This window comes from Lacerta agilis, chromosome 7 (assembly GCF_009819535.1).
Source record: "Lacerta agilis isolate rLacAgi1 chromosome 7, rLacAgi1.pri, whole genome shotgun sequence".
Classification (NCBI taxonomy): domain Eukaryota; kingdom Metazoa; phylum Chordata; class Lepidosauria; order Squamata; family Lacertidae; genus Lacerta; species Lacerta agilis.
In genome coordinates, this window is record NC_046318.1 from 79,407,754 (window position 1) to 79,434,727 (window position 26,974).

General features: G+C 43.9%; 1 protein-coding gene across 1 annotated transcript in view; it reads right to left on the bottom strand.

The window, feature by feature from the left end:
- COL22A1 (collagen type XXII alpha 1 chain) overlaps positions 1 to 26,602 on the bottom strand; it is a 197,227-nt gene extending 170,625 nt beyond the window's left edge. Inside the window, exons 1-3 of the mRNA XM_033156119.1 lie at positions 26,341 to 26,602; positions 7,469 to 7,633; positions 4,487 to 5,053 (exon numbers count right to left, since the gene is read on the bottom strand). Of these exons, the coding sequence (XP_033012010.1) occupies positions 4,487 to 5,053; positions 7,469 to 7,559 (658 nt within the window). The 5' untranslated portion in view covers positions 7,560 to 7,633; positions 26,341 to 26,602. The remainder of the gene's footprint in view (positions 1 to 4,486; positions 5,054 to 7,468; positions 7,634 to 26,340) is intronic.
- Positions 26,603 to 26,974: the final 372 nt, after the last annotated feature.

Here is a 26,974-nt window from a genome sequence, read left to right on the forward strand (position 1 = left end):
TGGCAGTATACAAGGTGGCATTAGGTTCCCCCCCTCAAAAAAAAGCCTACAGGTCCAGGACACCCCAAATACTAGTTGACCGGTTCTGCTCATTAATAGGAAGCTACATTTTGGAGTTCAGCTTTTACAAAATTTCATTGGAAGCTACATACTTAGATGATGGAACCAGTCCCATGAGATGGGAAGAACAAATGCTGTCCTCTGTTTCCCTTCCCTAACAAAAAAAGATGAGTAGTAAGATATGCTGAGATGGGGACAAATTCTTGACTCAGTAGCTCACTGACCCACCCATCATGAATAGCAGGGTTGGTGACCTAAGTGATCCCAGTTCCTCGGTTATGTTTGCATTTTGTGGAAGGACAAATCCCATTTTGCACACACAAAAATAAATCCTCCTCTCATTGGAGCTATAAAAAAGGAAGGCAAAGTAGCCCTCTGGCAATGAGCAAACAAGACTCACAAGAGACTGGTGTATCCTGGGATCAGCTGTTGGTTTGGTACTTTCAAGTAAGCACACACTTTAAGAATGCCACGTAAAGGCAAAACCGGGAGAATCAGTGATTTCAGTTCCTTTCTAAAGTTAATATCAGAGGAACAATTCTAGGAACAACCCCATGCTCAGAATAAATTGTTGCCATTTTGTTGGCCCACTGGTAGGAGCACCACCAAGCTTGCTTCTAGCTACCACTGCTACTATGATCCTGGCATTGAATATTCTGCTTTGGTTTATTTATATATTGTCTTTTGGCCAACAAACTATTGAAAGCAGTGAACAACATGTCAATCTTTTCCCAACAATCACAGAGACTGCATTGGCTTGACAACCAGAAATGAACATGAGAATTGGGCCACATGGTCAGCCGAACTGAGTCCCATTCCAGCTGAACAGGACAAACTAAAGAACATGATTCGCTCTGCCACATCGCCTGTGGTGCATGAACACATCTGGGAGAGTGAAACTGTAGAGCCTCAATTCACTCTCCAGATTCCTGTCGAGCCCTCAGGAATTCAGCTAAAATGAGAAAGCATTCATAAAACTGCAAAGTTCCAGGAGGGTTGAAATGAGATACGGTCAAGGAAAAGCCATTTTGGGACCCACGAGACAAACAAAGATTTTGGACCATTTCTGGTTTTGTGTGGGATTTTATGGCTTCATGAGTGACACTGAGGGGGATGGAAAGTATGCAGAGCTGGGTTGAGGGGGTGTCACAATTTGTGACATTGCAAGAACTCTGAAACTGGGACTGGAAAGAGAAGGAAGCTATACAGCCCAAGAGAGACATCATTCTCTGGAAGCATGTCATGAATGAATGAAGCAGAAGGTTTCACTAACCCATAAACTGTCGTTCCTTGTTCATATCTGCATTATACCATCTAAAGCACCCTTCTACTACTTTAAGACTCATGGGTTCCCTCAAAGCACCATTGGAACTGTAGTTGGTTCAGGGTGCTGGGAATTGTAGTTGTTAACAACTCTCAAGCCTCTCAGTGAACTACAGTTTTTGCTATAGTTCACAGTGTGCATGTAAACTGCCATTGTTTTCAATGGGATTCAGTCACATAAGGTAAATTGAGTTACAGGTAGGTAGCCATTCAAAAATAGACTGGAAATAGAAGTAGCTGAATTGCAACTAATTACCAAACTTAAAACCATGGAGAGACCTGGTCTGAACAAAGACATTGGATTTTTATCTCATTATACATGACAAAGCTATCTTTAGCCATCTCACCACTTGCCTTTTCCTGTAAGACCAATTGCAGTCATTAACAGTCGTCAACAGGTTTTCCACACCCATCAGCCAATCACCCATTCCCACCACCCTTCTGAGTCATACTCCTCGCCACTCTCTCATTATGTATAAGGGTCTGGTGACTTCTGTTCCAGTGTACCTGAAGAAGTGTGCATGCACACAAAAGCTCATACCAAGAACAAACTTAGTTGGTCTCTAAGGTGCTACTGGAAGGTAAATTGAGGTTTCACAATTAAAGTTTACTTGCAGCTCTTACACAGAAACATATTCTCACACAGAAGAAGAGTTTGGATTTGATATCCTGCTTTTCACTACCTGAAGGAGTCTCAAAGCGGCTAACATTCTCCTTTCCCTTCCTCCCCCACAACAAACACTCTGTGAGGTGAGTGGGGCTGAGAGACTTCAGAGAAATGTGACTAGCCCAAGGTCACCCAGCAGCTGCATGTGGAGGAGCGGAGACATGAACCCGGTTCCCCAGATTACGAGTCTACCGCTCTTAACCACTACACCACACTGGCTCTGAAAAACCAGACTTTGCAATAAGGAAAGGGAAAGAAACATGCCCTGGAAAGTGTGGGATAATACTTGCTTGATGCAATGACATATCACCTCCCAGCAAACAGTTCAGGATGAATGCTCAATAAACAACTTGTTTGCAAGTGACCGTGCACTTATCAGTTTGGAAGGAAATGGTCTTCTCTTGACATACAGGGCAGGATTCTCAAGAAGTCAGATCTCAGCCTTTCCTTCCATGGCATGAATTCCCAAGCACAGACTAGGAGTGACGAAATGAATTTCCACCAAACAAAAGTAACTTGCGATGCCCATGGAACCATGATGAACTGGCCATCAATTGGACGCATCAACCCAACTCTGCACCAGAGGACATTTCAACATTAAAACCTGGAGGTGATCATACTGTAGGCTGAAAGCAGGAAATCCAGCCTTTTGAGTGTAACTTCATCATGCCAGGGGAGTTTGGGACACTAACGCTGCAATTTCAGCTAGCATAAATAACCGGCTGGTTCCAAAACAAGCAGTGTGCTGCACCACCAAGAGGAGAAAGGAATATTCTTAGCCAGCCAGCACAATCTGAGCTACTTTAATGACGACGTCTCTGTGTTAAGCACATGTAAATCAAAACGAGGTTTCAATATCCAGCTATTTTAGAATGCATTGCTGCATGGCATTCCAAAGGCTTACCCAGATTTCTGCATTGTTGAGATGGATTCCCTGTATCTTCTCCCCATCAGCTTAGTGAGGGGGATTTTGCTGGGAAGGACTAAAAGGGGAAGGGCTATTAACAACTTCTCTCTGTCACACTTCCTCTCAGCCTGCCCAGGCAGCTCAGAATACAGGAATGCAGAAGAAAGAATGGTAAAATTCTGCCCAATGTGTAAATTGAACCTCAGCCACATTTGTTTCCTATGTCTGCCTTAAACATCTTCTAGCCTCACTGCTCTCTGAGAACTGACAACTGCCCAAGACCGCAAGTCTGCTGAATCCTACGACAAGACCTTGCCTGATTAGTCTGTATGAAGACCCCCAAGGAGCATATTTCTGACACTTCTAAGAGAGCACACAGAAAGGTCTAAGGCAGGGACACCTCACACACAGAGAAGGGCAGTAGTTCAGTCGTAGAGCATGTGGTTGGCATGCAGATTGTCCTAGGCTCAATTCCTGAAATCTGAAGGAAGGACTGGAGATATCAAACTCTGGAAAGCCACTGCCAATTAGGGTAGACAATACTCAACTTGATGGGCCAACGTTCTAACTCAATAGAAGACAGCTGTACATCAGGGATTGAAATATTTAGCCCTCCAGACATTGCTGGACTGCAACTCCCATCACCCCTGACCATTGGCCATGCTGGCTGTGGCCAATGGGAATTAGAGTCTAACAATATGTGGAAGGCCAAAGACTGCTCTGGGGACAAGCCCTCAGATGCAAAATCCAAAGCATTTGGGAGCTTCCTGTTGTCGATTTAATGGTGTGTGTGTGTGTGTGTGTGTGTGTGTGTGTGTATCCTTTCGATTAAAAAAAAATTAATGTGCAAAGCTTCTTTCTATCATATGTTGGAAGCTGTCTCCATAATGGCCTTTTCATGATGTGCAGTCTGCTTTTTATCAAGTCAGATCATTGGTCCATTTAGCTCAGTATTACCAATACGGACTGGCAGAAGCTTTCCAGAGCTTCTAGCAAAAGGTTTTCCCTGTCCTACCTGGAGATACCACAGATTGAGTCTGAGACCTTCTGCATGCAGTGCAGATGTTCAACTACTAAACTGTAAGTAGACCTTTCACCCAACAGAGATCTCTAGATATCAGGCTGCTATCCCCTAACTCCCCTAGGTGCCTTTAAGTGAACACATCGTCTCTCTCTCAATCTTACAAGTCACATAACCATTGAGTGAAGAAAAGCTCATGTGTGATGGCATTGTCATATTTGAAACAGTCACATACTATGTACATTGCTAATTATCATTCCATCAGGTCCACATGAGAGCATGGGTCCAAGGCCACATCCATTGACTTAAATTCAAGTAGAATGCTAAGAGAGAAAGACTACATGTTAAAACATTCTACATAAAATTATTCATTCTTAATTTAACCTGACATGTGATGGGACTTCAGAGTACCTTCATTTTACCACATCTAATGAAGCCATAGCTCTCCAAACCCATAGAAGATTTGCTGTGCATACCTTTGTGCCAAGGAAATGGCTTTCTTACTTACTTTCACAAAGTCTTCTCCTCAGTTTCCCACGTATCTTGTCAATAGCATTGTAATCTGAGACATGAAACACATGGGCGGACTTGGGCTCTGAAGCAATTTCATCCAGCTCTTCTTTGAGGGCCTCACCAACCCCTACAGCAAAGATCCTTATGCCCGCTTTATGAGCTGCAGTGGCCGGATCCAATACATAATCCTGACTCCGGCCATCTGTCAGAAGAATAGCCACTTTTTTGATGGTGCGGTCGCTTGGTCTCCCACCAGCCTCCGTGGAAAAGCTGTATGTGTTGATGTACCGTAGGGCATCACCAGTGTTTGTATTGCCCCCGTAGTATTTTATATTCCTTGCGGCTTCTTTGATCTCCTCCCGAGTCCGATATTTCCCAAGCTCAAATTCAGTAGTTGGTCTGTCGCTGTAGCGGACAACACCAACCCGGGTTTTGTCTGGTCCGATCTCAAACGTGTCTACCAGATTAGCCACCCACTGGCGGACCTTCTCAAAGTCTTCTTTCCCCACACTGGAGGAGGTGTCCAAGATAAAGACGAGGTCATAGTGGACATTCTTGCAACCTGCAAGGGAAAAATGAGTATCTGCTGAGACATGGTAGAGGAAGACAGCCACCAACATCACAACATCTGGGGACATTTCTGCTCATCGTAGCAATTTCTGCTTGGGGGAATGTCTGGTCAGCCTTCCACAGAACATGTTCCACCTTGGAGAACCATTACCGAGTCTGTCCTTAGAGTTTAGTAAGGCCCAAAGGAGATCTGAATACAGCTTTTGCTTTGTTATGCAAACTTTCTCTCTTTTCTCTCTCTGTTGTGGCTGATGTGCTTTCGCCTACTCTGTCTGCATGTCTATGAGGCAACTATTTTCTTTTGAAATCTTAACAGACTGCTCTCTGTTCCCCCTCCTTCCATTCCCCTTTAACTCAACATGCTTAAGAACTTTTTGGCAGATCAAGAGTTGCCTGCCTTCAAACCTGCCTTCACAGACAGTAATAGCAAACAGTTGGCATTCCATGTTCTCATTTAAAAGCACCATTATATTTTATTTATTGTCAGCCTGGAGAAATGCTTTCTTTTACAGTGGTGAGAAGTTTTACAAGATTTGTTATATATATACAAACAACAGAACCTAAGTGTTGACAAGGGGATGATTCATTGGACTGGAGATTGAGTTTTTTGACAACTGAAGAATTCAATTGCTAAGGAAGTGTTGCTACTTGCCAGTGAAGAGCAAGTCAAGGATCAAACCAAGGACACCATTTTGAGAGAGCATAAGGGCATCTTGACCTCATATTTCAAAGCATACATGATTATCCCTTAATAAAGCTTTTAACTTTGACCAAGTCAGTGCTTTCATGCAGTTTTAGACCAATGACTTTCAAACTATGTTCCAAAGAGCTTCTTCAGAAGTTTATCAGAGATTCTTCAGTGAGGCTCAGTACATAATGTCCTTGAAGGACTCATTGGACATAATTAAACTTACACTGGCTGCTGATATACTACTAGGCCAGGTTAGAGTTTTGTGAATTAATTTTCAAGGCTCTTAGCAACTTGATACCTTAAGGCTCATCTGATTTTGTAAATCCCTACCCAATCACCGAGGTCATCTGCATAGCTTATATCCACCAGGATCCCATCACTACGGGTCCAATTCTGTGGAACTTCCTCCCAGCTGTGATCAGACAGACCTCCTCCCTGTTGATCCTTGGTGAATACTTTCTTTTTATTTCTTTTTATTATTTCAACTGGGTATTTTAAGCAAGTTTTCCTAGTTTTATGGTTAACTTCTCTCAAGCTGTATTCCTACCATAGCCGTACATCACTTGAAAAATACAGTATTGTGGTCTATAAATGATTAAGTAAATCAATCAATCAATCAATCAATCAAAAAATGCACTTTCACAATGCATAGCCCCAGAGAAGCATGTTCTAGGATACGATCTCAGTAGTCATGAGGGCAACAGGAAGATTTAGGAGGTCAGGACAGTGTTCTGTGTGAACTGACAGTGCAATATGGAATAGGCCCCAGAATCTGTTGCAACATGCAGGGATTCCATACCAGACACAAGGGACCTCTTCAACAGACACATATGCATTCCTAACCACAAATCATTTTTTTGTCATGCATTTTATTCCTACTGCCAGTTTGTCTCAATCTTCGGCAGTTGCATCTATAACTAAGATCACAAGTGTTTATCAGATCATTTGACAACTGATCTAATGAAAGACACATATCCCTTTCAAAACAGCTCACCCCCCCTTTCTTCCAGAAGTTTAGCAGAGTCCTACAAGCTGCCTACAAGATCTACAACGGGGTAGTGGCTATGCATTTTTCTTTAAAGGCAATTCCCATTGGGTTCAACAGAACTCACTTCCAAGTAAATGTATGTGGGATTGCAACCTGACCTACCAATTGAGAAGTCCTTGGTTCACCAGTTACTTTGGCCAAGAACTAGCCAAGTGATCTTGGATAAGCCACTAGGACTCTGCCCCAGTCACCAGAATACAGAGGTAATGAATAATGTTGATCTACCTTATAGGGTTGTTGTCTGGATTACTGAGACTGTACAGTGGTACCTCTGGTTATGGACTTAATTCATTCTGGAGGTCCGTTCTTAACCTGAAACTGTTCTTAACCTGAAGCACCACTTTAGGTAATGGGGCCTCCAGCTGCCGCTGCACCGCCAGAGCACAATTTCTGTTCTTATCCTGAAGCAAAGTTCTTAACCTGAAGTGTCATTTCTGGGTTAGCGGAGTCTGTAACCTGAAGCGTCTGTAACCTGAAGCATCTGTAACCTGAGGTACCACTGTATATATGAAATGCTATTTTTAAAAAAGTCATGTACTATCAATTTCAGACTTTTGATCTGCTGTCATTCTGCTCTATAGGTTTATCTGCCACAATATGTGAAAAAGAGAGAAAAAAGAAATCATTCCTTCATCTATAATTCAATTACAAAAAGTTCCCCTGCTTACCTGCTCTCTGTGCCTGAACGTTCTCTCCACCCCAAAGGAGCAAAAGCAGTATCAAGGTGGAAGGTATCGAGTATCTTCCTGCAGGGGACATGACTCCCTTCTTCTACTCCAATATAGTATTCCCTGTTTTCCTTCCACAATGGTAGTTACTCTACATATCCGTGTCTAGGAGTGGGGAAAGAAAAAGACACAGGAAAAATTAGAGCAAAATGTAATTATTATGTGAAGGAATCACCAACCCGCAAGGGCAGGAGGAGAAAGGGAGAATATTAGAGGAGAAAGTAAGAAATGGTTTTCCAACTGTACATCTTTTCATTGGGAAGCTGCTTCCTCTCCTGGTTTTCCTCGAGACGCTGCAAACTGTACACAGACAAAAGCAACAGTGCAGAGTTCACCAGTGTGCAAAATAGCAGCTTATAATGTCTTTGTTAAAGCACAAGCCCAGTTATCAGAAGGGGGAAGATTAGCACATTATTTAGGTTGACGCGAGTCCATCTTTGACAGTACACTCAGGGCAACAGACCGGAAATTATCCCCGGGGCTGGGCCCCTCCATGTTAGACTTGTGCCTCCCTGGGAAGTTTATTTACAATAATTCCCTCTGAACAGAACTGAACGAATATTGTGAGATTATACACGCAGCAGTGTCCCTGGCTGCTGCTGTATATGTTTAACCTAAGTTGTGCCCTTCCTGAGTAAATCTTTGCGCCTCCTACAAAATAAAAAATATAAATAAAAACAGTTTCTTCTGAGAGGTATTGCTGTAAATAGGAGGTGATGTAGGGAAGTGGAAGAGGAAGAATAAGAGCTGATTAAGAACAGAACAAGGACTTAAGCCAAAGACCTATATAATTCAGTATCCTGTTCTTCCAGTGGCCAACCAGATGCAAGCACGAGCTAAGGCCAGCTTGTGATTCTCAGCAACTGGTATTCGGAGACATATTGGCCTTTCATCATATGGAAGTCAGGCTTGAAGGCTCATGCTGTGTCTACGTGTAGCAGAACATGGTGGAAAAATACATACCGCTCAACTGCCCCATTTTTAAGCAGGACATCCTGGAATTACAGAAGCTAAAAAGCTTCTGGCTGGATCCCAGAATGTCCCGTTTTTTGATAGAGAGCTTGTAAAGATGATCATTCTGGCATGAGTCAACTGGGTCGCGCCGGAATTGCAAGACAAAAAAAAAAAAAAAGGAGTGTTTTTGGTCTTGCACTCCCATGCAAGTGTGAGAGCTCAGGATATACAGTCATACCTTGGAAGTTGAACGGAATCTGTTCCTGAATGAATGAATGAATGAATGAATGAATCTTTATTTGTGTCAGCCATTGGCCATAGCAATGAAACAACAATATAATATACAAAGAATACAAATAAAATGTCAATTGTATAAAATATATTTTGAGGTTTTGAATCAATAGTCGAATGGTTGATCTTATTCTTATTCCAGAAGTCTGTTCGACTTCCAAAGCATTCAAAAACCAAAGCACAGCTTCTGATTAGCTGCAGGAAACTCCTGCAGCCAATCAGAAGCTGCAGAACCCCGTCGGATTTTTGACTTCCAAAAGAACGTTCAAAAAGCGGAATAGTCACTTCTGGGTTTCAATCGTTCGGAAGCCAAAAGGTTCGAGAACTAGGCTGTTCGAAAACCAAGGTACGACTGTAAAAAGAAGCATCCCAAATTTTGTTCCCAGGATGTTGGAGGGCATGTAATTAGATTGTACGTAGTCCAGCTACAAGTGGAGCACATGGCTGACTGCTTCTCCACATGCCAGTGTGGTGTAGTGGTTAAGAGCAGTAGACTCGTAATCTGGTGAACCGGGTTCACGTCTCTGCTCCTCCATGTGCAGCTGCTGGGTAACCTTGGGCTAGTCACACTTCTCTGAAGTCTCTCAGCCTCACTCACCTCACAAGTGTTTGTTGTGGGGGGAGGAAGGGAAAGGAGAATGTTAGCCACTTTGAGACTCCTTCAGGTAGTGATAAAGCTCGATATCAAATCCAAACTCTCTCCTGTCTGCATCTGTTTTCTGTTGTTGTTTTAATGCAATTTCCCCATCTGAACTTGAGCAACCCATTCTAGTACTTCTAGAAGCGGTTACCTCATTTTACTCCATGTATAAACCAGACACCAGAGCCCAGAGAGCTTGTAATGAGTGCACTGTGTAGCCACGATCTAAGGTCTGAGAGTCTGGAGAGAAAGAAGGCCCAGGATGTAGCAAAGAAAAACAGGTGACAGAGGAGACAAAGATTCTCTGATCACCTCACATCTAAAAAGATATTGTAGAGTCTGAAAAGGTTCAGAAAATGAAAACCAAAATGATCAAGGCGACTGTCTCCCCTAATATATTCATTTTATGCACATTTCCCCTAGTATATTCATTTTGTACGCATTACTTGAGAACTGCAAAATTCAAAGAAGTGTTAATTCAGAAAGATGGTTTTGTTTCAGAAAGTGGAAATTAGATAAGTTCACCTCTAAATGCGAATGGAATCAATTTTGTTCCCAATCCTTAGTCATGATATAGCGGAATTCTAAATGGATGTTAGTAAATAGCAACTCTAACTGGTTGTCGTTCAGCCATTCTCCACAAGGTGTCTGAACAGCATCATGAGATCTGAAACTCTTTTTCTAGTTGCAAGCTGCCTAACTCACCGAAACAGAGTTGCAGCACCATAATCCATGAGAACAATTCCTGGTGTTTAATATTCTGGAAAACCCTAATCCTGGCTCGAATAAAAACATCACAAGGTTGGCTTCAGTGTCATGCTCATTTTCATAGCAAAGCCACTGAGAAGATCTACCCATCACAGCAGACAGAATATTTCCTCTGCTACTGGATACAGGAAAAGTCTGATGGAAACCAGAATGACAGTATAAACTGAGAAGGCTTTGTAAAATGGGGCAGTGACAAGCTTGTTCTGATGCTCTTGGGAGTAAAATAATGAGAATTATCTTGATTAAAATAGTGGGGAAGGGGACAAAACAGATAGAGGAAGGGAGAGAGAGAGAGAGAGAGAGAGAGAGAGAGAGAGAGAGACCTTAAGCATATCCGGCGCCGTGGTGCAAAGCTCCCAACGGTGCCTCCCCCCCCCATTTCCCAGAGTTTTTTTTCAGGGAGGACAGCACTGCTGGCGGGGCTGGAGGAGGTGGGCAGCAGCTGGAGGGTGGCTCCTCCAGTGGGGAAGAGGCGGAGGCTGGACGTGGCGCCTCCCGGCTCAGCTGGCCACTTCATGCCATGGTGGCCATGGCAGAGGGATGCTCTGGGTGGGTGCGGCACTGCTTAGGCGCGGCATGGCGGAGGTGGGCGAGGGTGGTGAGCTGATGCTGGGAGGCACCATGTTCAGCCTCCGCCTCTTCTCTGGCACCCTCCAGAACTTGGCGCCCTAGCGTCCCGCGCCACTAGCCTCTATGGGTAAGATACCCCTGGATTGAGAGAGAGAGAGATGGAACAAACATTGAGGTGGCACAGAGAAAGGAGGAGAGATAGCTATGCAGTTCTGCAATGTTGCAAACTCTTCCCACTTTCAGTTTTCACCCCCACCCACTGTCAGCATGCAGTCCTCAATAGATCCCACCAATTTGCCAAGGAAATGAATCTCTCTTAAAAGAATAAAGACGCCACAATCCTATTCATAGTCAACAAAAAGTAAGTTGGCTCACGTTCACGCAGTACAGCGTATCAATCTTGAAGGCAGGCTTAAAGACTTAAAGTTACAAATAGCAACATGTGGCTTTACCCCATATTGGGGGGGGGGCATTCCAAGTGCTTCCAGGAGGAACAGGAAGTTTCAACTGGCTGGACCAAACATCACTTTGCATGTCCACTCTAGCATTACAAGGAATAAACAAAATAAAATTAAAAAAATTCCTTCCAGTAGCACCTTAGAGACCAACTTAGTTCTTGGTATGAGCTTTCGTGTGCATGCACACTTCTTCAGATACACCTAAACGGAAGTCACCAGACCCTTAAATATAGTGAGGGAGTGGGGAGGGGTATTACTCAGAAGGGTGGTGGGAATGGGTGATCAGCTGATAGGTGTGGAAAACATGTAGACGACTGTTAACGACTGCAATTATTACAGGGTCTTACAGGGAAAGGCAAGGGGTGAGATGGCTAAAGATAGCTTTGTCATGTATAATGAGATATGAATCCAGTGTCTTTGTTCAGACCAGGTTTCTCCATGGTAATACCCCTCCCCACTCCCTCACTATATTTAAGGGTCTGGTGACTTCCGTTTCAGTGTATCTGAAGAAGTGTGCGTGCACACGAAAGCTCATACCAAGAACCAGCTTAGTTGGTCTCTAAGGTGCTACTGGAAGGAATTTTTTAATTTTATTTTGTTTTGACTATGGCAGACCAACACGGCTACCCACCTGTAATTACAAGGAATGTTGTACTTGACTTCTACCCATGGATCACATCCCACAGTAGGGCCCTTCCAGGAAACCTATATCAATCTCTTGTTCCCTGCACTATGCTCAGGTTGCAATTCACACACATTGATCTCTTGCATAGATGTGGTGGCTTTTGGAGAAGCTATAAATGCTCCTCTGACAGAGTAGCAGCCCTGAAATTCCAGAGCAAGGACCAGCTGAGACTTTGGAGGTGTATTTTTGCCTGCTGCAGACAGACTCCTGGAGTCTGAAGGCTAAACATTAAATGGAATGCCATGGAGCTCACTCAGCCCAGCTTTTGTGTCCCCAGGGAAAGGAAATAGCTCAACCTTTTCATTCTCCATATATATTAACATCTCCACGACCACCAATAGTTGGCTGGGGAACTAGAAAAGCTCTAGCATATCCCCAACATGCAACCAAAACCAGTTCCCAGACCACTACCAGTGTTCAAATATGTTCACACCTGAATGTAACTATCACCATTCACCTGTCCATTTTTTTAAAAAAAATGTTGTTCCAAACCAATTAATACAGGGGTCTATGCGGTATTCTGTTCACCATATGTAGTATTTATTGACAAGTTAGAAGGGTGATGTTTTGATTTAGGTGGGAAAGGTGCCAAAATCGGTTTCCTTCCATTTCTCATTTTCTCCAGTCTCAGATTTGGGTAACATATCTCAGGAATGTTAAGGGATGCAAAAAAATACTTTCAAAAGAACAAACTAAATTCTTCAGAGGGAGGGGGGGCTTCCCCACCCTTTGTTCCCGTCCTTCAGTAGATCCTGAAACTCCCAAGCAGGGGGCTTTTTAAAAAGAAACAGATTTCACACACGCCAATCGCTTCATGCTTTTTATATCTGCAAGGAAGTTATTCTGGCTCCATGGATGAAATCTAACCTTTTCTTTTTTAGCGCAGTACAGGATTGTGTTAATGAAACAGCCAGTGTGTCATGCCTTTTTATAGGAATGGAAGAGTGATGGAGCAACAGGCCTAAATCTGGTTTGGGGTGGTGGTGGTGGGGAATAGTTGCCTGTTTCCCCTATAAAGGGCAAAATATGAGGAGATGCATTGGAGCACCTCACCTATGGGCAATACATTAAAAGAATGTACAGGGAATTCGGTGGCTCTAACTTGAATAAGCTTTCTGGCAGTGAACTGCTGCTCCCTCGTGTCACAACCAGGGACAGCCCTATGAAGAGGCAGAGTGAAGCAGTTGCCTCAGGTAGCAGATGCTGCAGTGACAAGTGGTCTCTCTGCATATTCTTTGGGGAAGGGCGCCATCTTGTCCTTTGCCTCAGACAGTGCCAGATTTACGTATAAGCTAAACAAGCTATAGCTTAGGCCCCCACTCTCTTGCCCCCCCCCCAAAAAAAAATTAAAGCGGGGGAAAACTGGATGTATATTTCCAAAATATAAGATAAAAAACAAATAAAATAAAACCTACATACAGAAACGGTGTTTTGTGTTGTGTAGGCTCCTGTGGTGTAAGTAATGGGGGACCCCGCCTGCTACCCTGCTCCCTAAAATACCACTGGTTTGCTCCTTTCTATATACAGGGTGCCTACATTCTGCATGGACTGGTTGCAACAGTTTAAAATTTCATATTAAAAATGGTCTTAAACAAATTAAAGTCACATATGATATGTGTAAGTATAATACATACAATGCACATATTATATGTATAATGCAAACAAATGGACAAGCTTCATGCTATACTACATTTCTACCATATAATTTTATAAGTATGAAGCATATTTATACAGGTAGGTAGCCGTGTTGGTCTGCCGTAGTTGAAACAAATTTTTCCTTCCAGTAGCACCTTAGAGACCAACTAAGTTTGTTCTTGGTATGAGCTTTCGTGTGCATGCACACTTCTTCAGATACAGTGAAACAGAAGTCACCAGACCCTTATTGCTCATCATCAAACATTAAAAACTTTCCTAAACAGGGCTGACTTCAGATGTCTTCTAAAAGTCAGATAGTTGTTTATTTCTTTGACATCTGATGGAAGGGCATTCCATAGGGCGGGCACCACCACCGAGAAGGCCCTCTGCCTGGTTGACTGTAATCTCATTTGTCGCAGGGAGGGAACCGCCAGAAGGCCCTCGGAGCTGGACCTCAGTGTCTGGGCTGAACAATGGGGGTGGAGATGCTTCTTCAGGTATCCTGGGCCGAGGCCATTTAGGGCTTTATAGGTCAGCACCAAAGGGGGTTCCATAATTGTTCAAGCTTCAGGGCCCCCAAAATGTAGGTCTGCCACTGACCTGGCAACTAAAAATACTACAGAGACAGGGAGAGAGGTAGCATTGCTGCCAAATTCTCCTAAAGCAAAGGAAATCTGAAGCCATTTTGAGGGTCCTGATCAGAGAAAACATCTGCAAAAACAAAAGCAGAGAACTCCCACCCCACCCCCAAAAAAGTTTCCAGTTAAATTAACCTATACCTCATAACAATGGCAACTCATAGCTTTGTGGAATTACAAAGTTCTATAAATCTGTACATTGCAAATATACCAGCGTGTTTCTTGTGCCGTGGCTCTCAGAAGCTCTAAAGGGGAATACAGTAGTCAGACAAAAGAGTCAAATGGATTTTTAAAAAGTCTGGGAACAGGCAGCCAAGAGAAAAAGAGGGGAAACAATACTTTAGAATGGGGCACCAATCTGGGAAAAAAAATAACCTTCCATGTTTATCTCCATGAATTCCTCTGGTTACATCACTTGATTAAACAGGAGACAGTTGGGTTTCTCTCATAGTCTGGAATTTAGAGAGGAAATAGAGGAGGGAATGAGATGAAGGAAACAGGAAGGAAAGTTTCTATGGCAAAGTGTGTTACAGACAGGGAAAAAACTCCCTGAAAATGAAGTTCTTCTAAGACAGGGGTCAGCAATTTTTTCAGCAGGGGACATTGTGGGGGGGCCAGACTATATTTTGGGGAAGGAAAAAAAAATAACGAATTCCTATGCCCCACAACCCAGAGATGCATTTTAAATAAAAGGACACATTCTACTCATGTAAAAACACACTGATTCTCGGACCGTCCACAGGCCGGAATTAGAAGGCGATTGGGCCGGATCCGGCCCCTGGGCCTTAGTTTGCCTACCCATTGTTCTAAGAGCCCACACTGAGATTTCAGGGCCCTTGTTGCTGCACAAACAGCATTCGTGGAAGAGTCTGTCATGCTGGTAGCTTTGCAGAGGCCTGACCCCTCTGGCATAGGAGCCAAAAGGAGGGTCACCACAACTCATTCTCTGGACAGCCTCTTGGTCATGTCTCGCCCCCACCCCACTGTCTCTGACAGGTGTTGATGCAAAGACCGGTCAATAGTCCTGACATTCGCTGGAAGGAATTCTAACCATTTTGCTTTATGGTTCCATTTTCTATTTCCCTCCCTCTCTCCTCTTGTCCATTCTTTCACTTCTGATTGAATGATTCATTATGGTCACAGGCCAATACAATAAAACACACAATTAAACTTGTAGAACTAGTTAAAACAATTAAAAACAAATAAACACATTATTATTAAAAATTCCTCCTAATCTTCATTGAAGTCAGTTTTGTTTTGTTTTTCTCAGTCCTTTCAGTTATATGGGAAGAAACATCCGTTGAGTAAAACAATTCCAAATCTACAGACGAGTGCTTCCTGGGAGTTTCTTAGAACATAATTTACAATCCCATAGAATATGATCAACAGACTCTGTTGCTCTAGCTCCACACAGAAACATACATATGATCATTAACTGGGATCATGTTGAATTGTTGATTTATCAATGCAGAAGACAGCACATTAAAACAAGCAAACAATCTGAAATGGGCTTTCATTTGTTTTTAAGCGAAGCTCAGAAGAAACAACATCACTTTCATAGGCTTTAGACATCTCAGCAACACAGGGCATGGTTAAACAGTTCCTGTTTGTGATGAACAAAAGGGTCAATTAAAGCAACGGGAGAAGCTTAATATGGATTTTTAGAATATACTTCCCTTGCAGGAAAATTACAAGGCATTGTCACCAGCCAGGAAATTCTGGAGTCTATCTCACCTTAGAGCAGGGGTCAGCAAACTTTTTCAGCAGGGGGCTGATCCACTGTCCCTCAGACTTTGGAGGGGGGGCGGACTATATTCTGAAAGGGGGGAATGAACAAATTCCTATGCCCCACAAATAACCCAGAGATGCATTTTAAATAAAAGGACACATTCTACTTATTTTAAAACACTGATTCCCGGACTGTCCACAGGCCGGATTTAGAAGGCAATTGGGCCGGATCCAGCCCCCAGGCCTTAGTTTGCCTACCCATGCCTTAGTGACTGAAGATGAACAGCACCAGTTTCCGAGCACCAGAGCCATGCCACATTCAGAGTTTACTGCAGAATTTGCTACTGCGGCTTCAGAGATTAACAGAGATAATTTTTATATAATGGCTGAGCTTTACCATTCATATCTCTGACAGCTTCACAGCAAGCCCACAAGAGAGGAAATTGCTTCTCCCGATTTGCCATTATGCAGCAAAAACAATTTGGGGGGATCGAAGTTGTGTTCATCTACATCTCAGAGCATGTGTACCCCGCTTCCAATGGATTAGGGAGTAGGTTTTACTCTGCTGCATATTTCATGACTTTAAATCTCTGATGCTGTTCTTTCACCAAAGAGTACTTGCCCCAAACCCCAAACTTGTCCCAATAATACTTGGCAGGGCAGTTTGCTCCTAACACAGCTCCTGTCGAGGCCAAACCTGGAAGGATAGCAAAACTTATTCAACTCCAATAGAACTCCATCTATAACTGAAAACATTGTCCTTGCAAACCTGACTTGTAATTTACAGGTAGGTAGCCATGGTTTTCCCAGCAGTAATGTATGGAAGTGAGAGCTGGACCATAAAAAAAGACTGATCGCCGAAAAATTTATGCTTTTGAATTATGGTGCTGGAGGAGACTCTTGAGAGTCCCATGAACTGCAAAAAGATCAAACTTATCCATCCTTAAAGAAATCAGCCCTGAGTGCTCACTGGAAGGGCAGGTCCTGAAGTTGAGGCTCCAGTACTTTGGCCACCTCATGAGAAGAGAAGACTCCCTGGAAAAGACCCTGATGTTGGGAAAGATGGAGGGCACAAGGAGAAGGGGACGACAGAGGATGAGATGGTTGGACAGTGTTCTCGAAGCGACTAGCATGAGTTTGGCCAAACTGTGGGAGGCAGTGGAGGATAGGGGTGCCTGGCGTGCTCTGGTCCATGGGGTCACGAAGAGTTGGACACGACTGAACGACTGAACAACAAATGTAAGTAAATGATCCAAAACAACCAAAGTCAGTTTTTAAGCAAAACAGAGATACAGTATCAGAGAGAAAAAAAGAGGGGGGTTGTGTATCCTCTCATGCCATCCCACCCGCCAGGAATCTGCTACAATTTTGCTCATACTGTCTCATCAGCCTCCAGTCACAAAGCAATGAGGGCTCCCCAGTTGAGAAAAAGCTGCTAACTTATTAACTAATGCAAAGTGTGTTTCTTTGAAGTGAGCAAATGATCTCTTACCACACTCCATTGATCACCACAGCAACTTAACCCTGCCTGCTTTGTTTAAGGATCTCTACAATCTTTGTAAAGGGATCTATCCCCCCTTCTAGGGATACGCTTGATGTCCCCATTCAACTGATGGTGACACATTTCTTCCTGGCGTGTGCTGCAGTCGGGTTACTGGGGCAACGCCCAAAATTCCTGCCTGGAATCTTGCCTCCTCTTCCCCCACCCACCCTGGGGGGGAAAAGGCACCAGATTTGAAACCAAAACTCCCAATCAGTTCTCAAACTTCCACAATAGGTGCTTTGAGAGCTCTTTCCCCAGAATATTTAGAAACTCCCTTCCCACACTGAGTTCAGACAGAAGGCTAAAGGTAGTAATACCGTAAACAGCGGGATAAATTTGTTGGTTTTCAAAGACTCTTTTTTATATTTGCCTCTCTGTACAGTGATGATTTCTTCTAATAGTGAAAGATGCAATCTGCCAGTTTTAGCCACGTTGTTCAGCACAGTGCTATGAAGTTTCAGAAGGTCTAGTTTGGATGCAGGAAATGTTCAGTAACAGTGGTGTGGCCGTGTGTAATTAAAATGTAAACCACACCCTGTTTAAAACAGGGTTTTAAATATATCTTGTATACACCCATGCATTTCCCCTCAAACACATGTTGTGCCATTTCCACCACATGACCCAAACCACCAGTCCTCAGTTTTCATCCTACGCATGCCTGCCTCACACCTGCGTGTGGTTTCCCAAAACCTGCATAGAGGTGTCAATTCAAACTTACATTGGAACTGTCCCAAGTTTAGCTCTTGCACTGCAAGAGAATAGGAGGAGTGAGAAATGAGAGTGAAGGACTGGCAGGGCTTACATTCAGATTGCCTTGAAGTTTAATGCACACCTCCCTAACTTACACATCTCAAAGCAATATTTGAACTGAAAGACCATTTTCCATTTAAATTTACAATTCTCTGAATTATGCAATGCAGTTCTTTAGCCATAGTATTTGCAAATAAAATGTGGATATTAATGGGAAGTGTGCAAAAGTATTCAATAATTAGAGACAATAACATGCACAATGCAGGATGGCTCAGTTAGAGTGTGGTGCTAATAACACTGAGGTTGCAGGTTTGATCCCCATATGGGACAGCTGCATATTCCTGCATTGCAGGGGGTTGGACTAGATGATCCTTAGGGTCCTTTCCAACTCTGTGATTCCATGATTATATTTGGTGAAAGTGCTTGCAAAAAACTGTGTATTCTGCAACACAGTTCTGATGGATTTTTGTGGGGACTTTAAAAAAACAACAACACCAAAAACACTTCATGAACTGTCACAGAATGTGGAGGACAAAACTGAAGGTTTGATAAATGAAGAATGGGAAAATGAGAAACTGAGAACAATTAGCATCAATACATTTGCCCATTCCGGAGTGACAGAAGAATTTAGTTACAGGTAGATAGCCGTGTTGGTCTGCCGTAGTTGAAACAAAATAAAAAAAATAAAAAATTCCTTCCAGTAGCACCTTAGAGACCAACTAAGTTTGCTATTGGTATGTGCTTTCGTGTACATGCCAGTGTGAGAGCCAGTGTGGTGTAGTGGTTAAGAGCGGTGGACTCGTAATCTGGGGAACCGGGTTCGCGTCTCCACTCCTCCACATGCAGCTGCTGGGTGACCTTGGGCTAGTCACACTTCTTTGAAGTCTCTCAGCCCCACTCACCTCACAGAGTGTTTGTTGTGGGCGAGGTAGGGAAAGGAGAATGTTAGATGCTTTGAGACTCCTTTGGGTAGTGATAAAGCGGGATATCAAATCCAAATTATTCTTCTTCTTCTACTTCTTCAGATACACAGAAGAATTTGAACAGGGCATTCACGGGACATATGAAATCCCCAGGCCATTTGGTGGATAATAGCTCAAGCTATGAAGAGTTTTCTCCAAAGCTTGGGAGGCTACCCCCAGATATTTCATTTCACCCAGAAATAATTCAGTTCACATAAGTCTATTTTGGTATGGTGTTCTTTTTCTGTAACATCTGCCATTAAGCGGCCTGGTCTCTGTGATTATGTGGTCTGTAATGCAGGCGCTAAGTTTGCCCAAAGCTGGGAGGGGAAAGCAGGAAGTTCAAAACTCTGTCATTATGTTGTGCTGCATGTACACTTGCTTGAGAGCTTCAGGTGCTGCCCACTTTCAGAAATAGAATTCTGGGCCAAAACAACAATCAACCACCATCTTTGCAAAGCCATGAAAACGCTCCACAAGGAAGAATCACATACACTGCTATTGCTACCACCAGGCTGAGTACTGACAAAATTCAGCCCCCCCCCATATGTAATACAGAAGAAGACACCTTCACCCCAGTATGGTTCCCCTTCATCACACACACACAGCCCAACCAACAGCATACAAATCAATATGGCTAACCTGATTGAAAACACCCACCCACCCCACTCACACAGGAAACCAAAGATCACCACAGCCAACCACAAATGAACAATCACACCCTACGCCAATCCCAACCTCTATCACCACCAAAGAAGCCCAAGCGAACAACAGAGAACCTACACAAGCAACGCTGACACCAAACATTAAGTAAAGTAGAAACATCGTCACCCCACCTCACCCATCTCCTCACCCCGCCCACCTCTTTCCCCCTCCTCTCCCTAATGTCTCAACAATCAAATCTGATTTGTAAAAATGTTACATGGAAAATATACAAGAGAGACATTGCACACACTTTTGTAAATCAAGAAAATCTTTAATAATAATAATAATAGAAGAAGAGGGGATGACCACCAGGCAGAGCAAATACATAGTGCAAACTGAGGGAGCACAGCAGATCTTGGAATTACATAGCAGTCAGGCTGGCTCTTTCTTGGTTGTGGATGAGTTCTCCTTGGCTTCTTTGCAATTCATGTTACGGAGCTTTTGCAGAGAAGCCTTTCAGAGCCTTTTGCAAGAAGGTTCTCAAAAAACCAAGGTGAAAGAATGATTTTACCCAGCCTCCCTTGCTAATCCCCTCCAGCCAGGTTTAACCTTGCAAAATAGTGGTGAGGGGGAAGTGTCCCAGTTTTCCAGGGACAGTCCTGGAATTACTAAAGCCATCTCGGCTTCTGACTTGATCCTCAAATGTCCCTATTTGCTTCACCTGTGCTGCTGCCACCAAGCTCATGGAGGAGGATGAGCTGGCGCTTGTCCTGAGTGGCAGCTGTGGCTGCGATGGAGAATCCTGTTGTTTCTCCATGGCCTCTCTGTGGCCACCGCTGCCGGCCTCCTCCCTTCGGCAGCTCATAGGACATGGGCTATGATTTCATCTTAAAATAACGAAGACTGAAAGCCTTCTGTAGCCAGTGATTTGGAAATCACAGGAAAATCTTGCTAACGAAAAATAAGGTAATAGAAAACCAAGAGGCATCAAGGTGAGTAAAAACAGAAATAGAACAGAAAGCGAGCTAGAGAAAAATCAAACACAATAACAAGAGTGATTAAAAATGGGCCTTCCTTCCTTCCTTGTAACTGTGTACAAGCTTACAGGGAAACCCTGCTCTGGGAAGACTGTTTGCCCCCTTATCAGGCAGGTGGCTTTGCAGGTGGGCCCCAGGCCTCCCTAGTAAATCAGCCTATCACAAGCCAGATTGTCTTCCTGCCACCAAATGGACCAAGAAGTTAGGGGTGCAGGACCATACGACCAATTGCGGTCCTTGGCACCATGCCCAGGGGAAGTATAAATGGCTGGACTGTGGGGCCTTTTGGTCACTCTCTTGCCGCACCTGTTCTCCCACCCACCGTCCCTCTGATTAGGGTTTCTTCCTGGATGGTATGACCTTGTTATGGACAATGTCAGTCGCCTGCTTTTCAGGGGCCGGGCAGGAATTTCCCCCACTTGGTTAATTGGCACCACCATTTGGGTTTCCGCCTACCTCATAGCAATCATCACAACTTTGTAAGGCGGATAGGCATTAGGTAAGCCTAGCCTTGGTTGGAGGGAAGGTGGTAGCCTATGCCTCCCCCTCCATGGGTTAGGGTGTTCTTTTGAAAGGATCCAGGAGGAGTGGCTCCTGTTCGATGCCCAGATGGGGGCTAGGGACAAAACACTCCTCCAACAGGGACCACTTGGGGACTCCCCGATTTGACATAGGACATAGCGCACACACACCCCTTGCCAGCCTAACCCTTAGAATCACTCCCAGCAGACAAGTGGGAGTGACATGTGCCGTTGCTGATCACAATACCTATGGCCAAACCTCACATCTGTAACCAATAAAGTTGTGGCCTTATTTGATCCCGAAAACCAACATGCTGTGTGTTGTCTAGTTATCTGCACCTCAGGGAACAGGGTGGTCATGGGGCCTTGATATGCAACAACAAGCCCCATTGATTTCAATGGGAATTACTTCTGAGTAGACATGTTTAAGATTGAAGCCTGCCCGGGTTGGAGGGGAATAAATTTCAAACCCAAATGATGCAGTTTTTAATTTCAGGAACTGGACACAAAAGTGCTTACCCAGACAAACTGGGAAGAGTCTGCAGAAAAAGACATCAAAAAACAGCTCTCCGAATTACACTGCAGGGGACCATGCAATTAAAGCAGGCCCAGGAGGAAAATTACTAAGCGAAGCATTAGGCAAGTTATGAAACATAAGAGCCAACTGTAACAAGTGTCCTCATTCCATCTGAATGAAGGGCTGTCCAGATGGAGATACACATCCTAGAATTTCATCATTTGCCCGGTTTACTGTGACAATTTATTTTCTTCACCACAAAGAAGACGAAGCCAAGAATGTCACTTTTTGCATGTCTATTTAGTTATACGGAAAATTATCCAAGTTCTTCTGCATCAGCTCTCCACTGATACACTTCCTGGGAGCATCCCACACTTTGAGCTAGAGTGGAATGAGCTGTATCTGAAGTTCAGAGAGAGAGAAGAGAGAAGAGAGAAGAGAAAAGAGAGAAGAGAGAAGAGAGAAGAGAGAAGAGAGAAGAGAGAAGAGAGAAGAGAGAAGAGAGAAGAGAGAAGAAAGCAGCTATCCTTAAGAATTAATTAATGGGGTGGCTTCTGGGTTCCAGTGATGTCTCATGTGAAGCCCCTGAGATATCACCGAAAGCTGCAACTGCTTCTTTTCCTTTCTCAGGCAGCAGGGGTGGGCGAGGCAGAGCACTGTCCCTGGGGTTCCACTGCCTTGTGGGATGTAATCCACTGGGAGCAGTCAAATAAAACATTCCTTGTTTTCCTAGAGTGGACATCCAAGGAGATGTTTGGTCCAGCCAGTCGAAACTTCCTTGTTCCTCCTGGCTGGAGCATCCTTACTTTTGCATGTGATAGAAGGTGGGTGTGACCTAACCTGTCCAGGTAACAAAAGGACGAGTCACGCAGCACACACCTCTCTTTTTCACTTCCTTCTACATTTGATCAGCTTCTAGGTAGGAGTGCTCTGCTAGCTTCCAGCTAGCAGAAGCTGGGATCATTCCTCCATATGGGGTAGATCTACATGTACATATCTGTAACCAAGTCTGCCTTCAGGGATCACACTGTGCTCTGCCTGATGTAAGTAAACTTATTTTATTGAGTTTGAATAAGATTGTGGCATCTTTATTCTTTTAAGAGGGATTCAAGGGAACTTGCCAGGAACGTACAATTCAGTCTGAAACAAACTGAATTGTGTAATATTGAGAGGCCTACACAAGCCTGCAACCAGCTATCTGCTGTGTATGTAAACTCTGCTAAGTAAAGGAACTTGCTACCACATGTTACGAAGGATATTAATAAACAATATATCCTCTCCTTCCACCCTTAACATTCCCTCATGCCTTGGTCCACCTCATAAAGAAGCTGGCCTTTTCTGAGGTCCTTCTCCTTACACTCTGGCTGAGGGAGGTGCAGAGGATAGCATCACAAGAACAGGCCTTTTTAGAGTTGCCTCTCAGGTGCCTGAGCATACCCAAAGTGATACCCAATCTAGTCTAGTGGTCAGAAGAGCCTTAACCACCCTATATATCTCATTATGGTGGGCTAGCATCTGGTGGGCAATGCGGGGAGAGATGGTTTAGAAATTATGATTTAGAAACCTGAGTCTGACTAGCCACAATGATCACCGAGTGACCCTAGACCAGGCATAGGCAACCTTCGGCTCTCCAGATGTTTTGGACTACAATTCCCATCATCCCTGACCACTGGTCCTGTTAGCTAGGGATCATGGGAGTTGTAGGCCAAAACATCTGGAGAGCCGAAGGTTGCCTATGCCTGCCCTAGACTCCTATCAGCCTACTCCACAGGGCTGTTGTCAATAAAAAAAATGGAATAGTCCCTGTGTATATTGCCCTACATTTTTTTGAAGGAAAGGTAGGATACAATCTTAATAGACAGACAAAAGGCAAGGTAGGTTGTAAAGTCAGTCAGGATCGAAGGCAAATACCTAATTTGGCTGATATGCTGAGCAGAAACTTTTGACAGACGCTTCTGGGCACTGTGTTTGGAGGCTTAAAAAGAGTGATAGAGGACATATTGCAGATAACAAGAGTGGCAGGAAATTACAACATTGATTTACCCTGTCAACTCTGAGATGGAAGAAGGGGTTTTCCAATCCTGAAAAAAAGGTACTTCCAGGCATGTTTTCCTTATCAGGGAAGCATGAGATGGAAGATCTGAGAATGATTTAAAGTGTGATTAAAACATATGCCTTAAGGCAAAATATGACTATGAGACTTAAAAAAAACATACACACACACCCAGGGGGAACTTGTCTATAAAACATTCCACACTAAATAGCTATGGAGGAGTTCACAGCATAAAGCCACACGTTATCTTCAAAATATCTACATCTTTCACACATCAAAAGTTGCTATGACATGCAGCACAGAAATGTTTGCCCTGAAACTATCAGTATTAGCAACAGGAGTCACAAAGGAATTTGCTTATAAAGTATTATTAACCCATACATACACAAAAATACACATACATAGTTCAAAAATTACCAGCTCAGAACATAAGAGATGCTCTGTGGGATAAGGCTAAAGACCCATATTCTCTATTCTAGCAGAGGCCAACCAGTTGCCTCTGGGAATCCTGCAATCAGAAACTGAGTGCAACACAGTGCTCTTTCCTCTTGCAATATTCCCATCAACTAGTATACAATGGCACACTGCCTCTGACAATGAACCATCATCATGTAGAACAGAATCCTTTTCTCATGCATGCTGCCCATGCATGCCATGGTGGTGCCCACTGTCATTGCTGACATAACCCAATAGGTTCTGCAATTAGGCAGGAAGAACCAGGTGCACAAATATAGGATAGCGGACACCTGCCTTCCTAGCAGTACATGTGAAAAGGATCTAGGGGTTTTGGTGAACCACAAGCTTAAGATGAGTCAACAGTGTGATGCGGCAGCAAAAGAAGCCAATACTATTCTAGGCTGCATCAACAGAAGTATAGGGTGCAGATCAAGGGAAGAGGAGGAGGAGGAGGAGGAGGAGGAGGAGGAGTTTGGATTTGATATCCCGCTTTCTCACTACCCAAAGGAGTCTCAAAGCGGCTAACAATCTCCTTTCCCTTCCTCCCCCACAACAAACACTCTGTGAGGTGAGTGGGGCTGAGAGACTTCAGAGAAGTGTGAATAGCCCAAGGTTACCCAGCAGCTGTATGTGGAGGAGCGGAGACGCGAACCCGGTTCCCCAGATTACCAGTCTACCTCTCTTAACCACTACACCACACTGGATCTCACCACACTGGAAGTCATAGTCCCACCATGTCTTGTTCTGGGCATGAAAATTTAAGGAGGATTTGATTTGATGGCCTCAATCTGTTTTCCAACTCTGTACTGCAAGATTTCCCCTAGAACAACGTGAGCCTTGCCAGATATTGCCAGACTACAATTCCTATCAGCCTCAGTCTGCAAGGCCAATGGTCAGGGATGATGGGAGTTATAGTCCACAGTATCTAGAGGGCACAATGTTGGCTACCCTTGCCCTAATAACAGTAAGAACAGCACCCACCATTTGCTGTCTCTAAAAGAGCTGAGTTTTTCCTATTTGGCAGACTGTTCTTACATTCACGTTGAAACCAAAGAAGGCTTCATATAATTAGATATAAGTGCAAGGAGAAACCACTTTTGAACCTTTAATAACCTATATTTTGCCTACTTTACTGTGGGACTTTCCTGAAGCAGTAGCATTACCCAAGGCGAAGATTGCAACCTGTGTATAGCTCAATGTAGCCTTATGTATTTATTCCATTGGTTATATGGGTTACATATCAGTTAGTGACTTAGCAGCAGTTGTTTGGATGGGAGGGAAATCTGTATTATGCAAAAAATCATCCACTGAAAAACACTATCCTTAGACATCTCCTGTGTGTTCTTATACCAGAAACAATTTTGTTGAACAAAACAAGGATGTTTATCCTCATTGGTTCAATAAAAGTCACTAGGTTTACCAGATTAACATTAGTTTGGCTACCTTCTATTTCCACTCCTAGGCTGCTACCCTTACCACGTCTACTCAGAAGTTAGTCCTATTGAATTCAATGGGGCTTACTCCTGAGAAAGCAGGGCTAGACATAGACTAGCAGGTATACATCCACATCTACGCTGAAGTTAGTGCTATTTAATTCAATGGAACTTACTCCCAAGTAGTGCTATTTAATTCAATGGAACTTACTCCCGAGTAAGTGGGATTAGGGTTCCACTCATGTCTACTCAGAATTCATGGGATATTGATTTCAGTGGGGCTCACTCCTGTGTAAATTGGGTTTGGATTACACCCTTAGACATTAAAAAAAACTTTCCTTCTAGTATCCAAAAATTGTGGTTCCTATTTTTATCATCAAGACACCCATTCACATCCACGAAGGGTAGAGGTTCTATTTTATTCCACCACCACGACCTCGTCCCAAGACAAAAGACAGCACCAGATATCAGTTGTCTTCTGGTGGTTCCAGAGCGTTTCACTTCTGTAATTACAATCGTTCGTCTTACCTGTTGGAGAAAAGGCAGCGGAGATCATCCAGCCCCCCGTTGAACTGAGTTACTTCCAGCACCGGGAGATGCACTTGCAGCCAGATCAGAAACTTGCTCTCCTAAAGGAGGCTTGGGGAATAAACGAAAGGCAAGCCAAACTCAGCAGGGTGTTGTGGGGAAACTTTAACATGAAAAGGGAGGAGGGGGAAAATCTCTCTCCATCCTACTTTCCAGAGACTTGAAGACGCTCTCTTGAAAAACGGATACTGAGTTGACAGAGAGAGAGAGAGAGAGAGAGAGAGAGAGAGAGAGAGAGAGAGAGAGAGAGAGAGAGAGAGAGAGAGAGAGAGAGAGAGATGAAAGACGGGAACAAATGAAGTAGTTAAAACTCCAGAAATTCCACAGTAGCAGCAGCAGCACCCGGGACAGAGCGCGGCGCCCTTGTTGCTCAGAGTGAGGCTAAGTTTGGAAGGATGGGAAGGCAAGGGGGCCAGGGAAGTGAGGAGGTGGTGTTTTTGGGAGGGGTCTGTGGCTGTAATGAAGGGTGTGTGCGAACCGATGCAGAGTGGAAACTGGAAGGGACCTTGCGGGTGAGGAACGAAGACTTAAGAGAAGAGGAAGCCTGGAGGGACATCGGGGATTGTCTCAAATC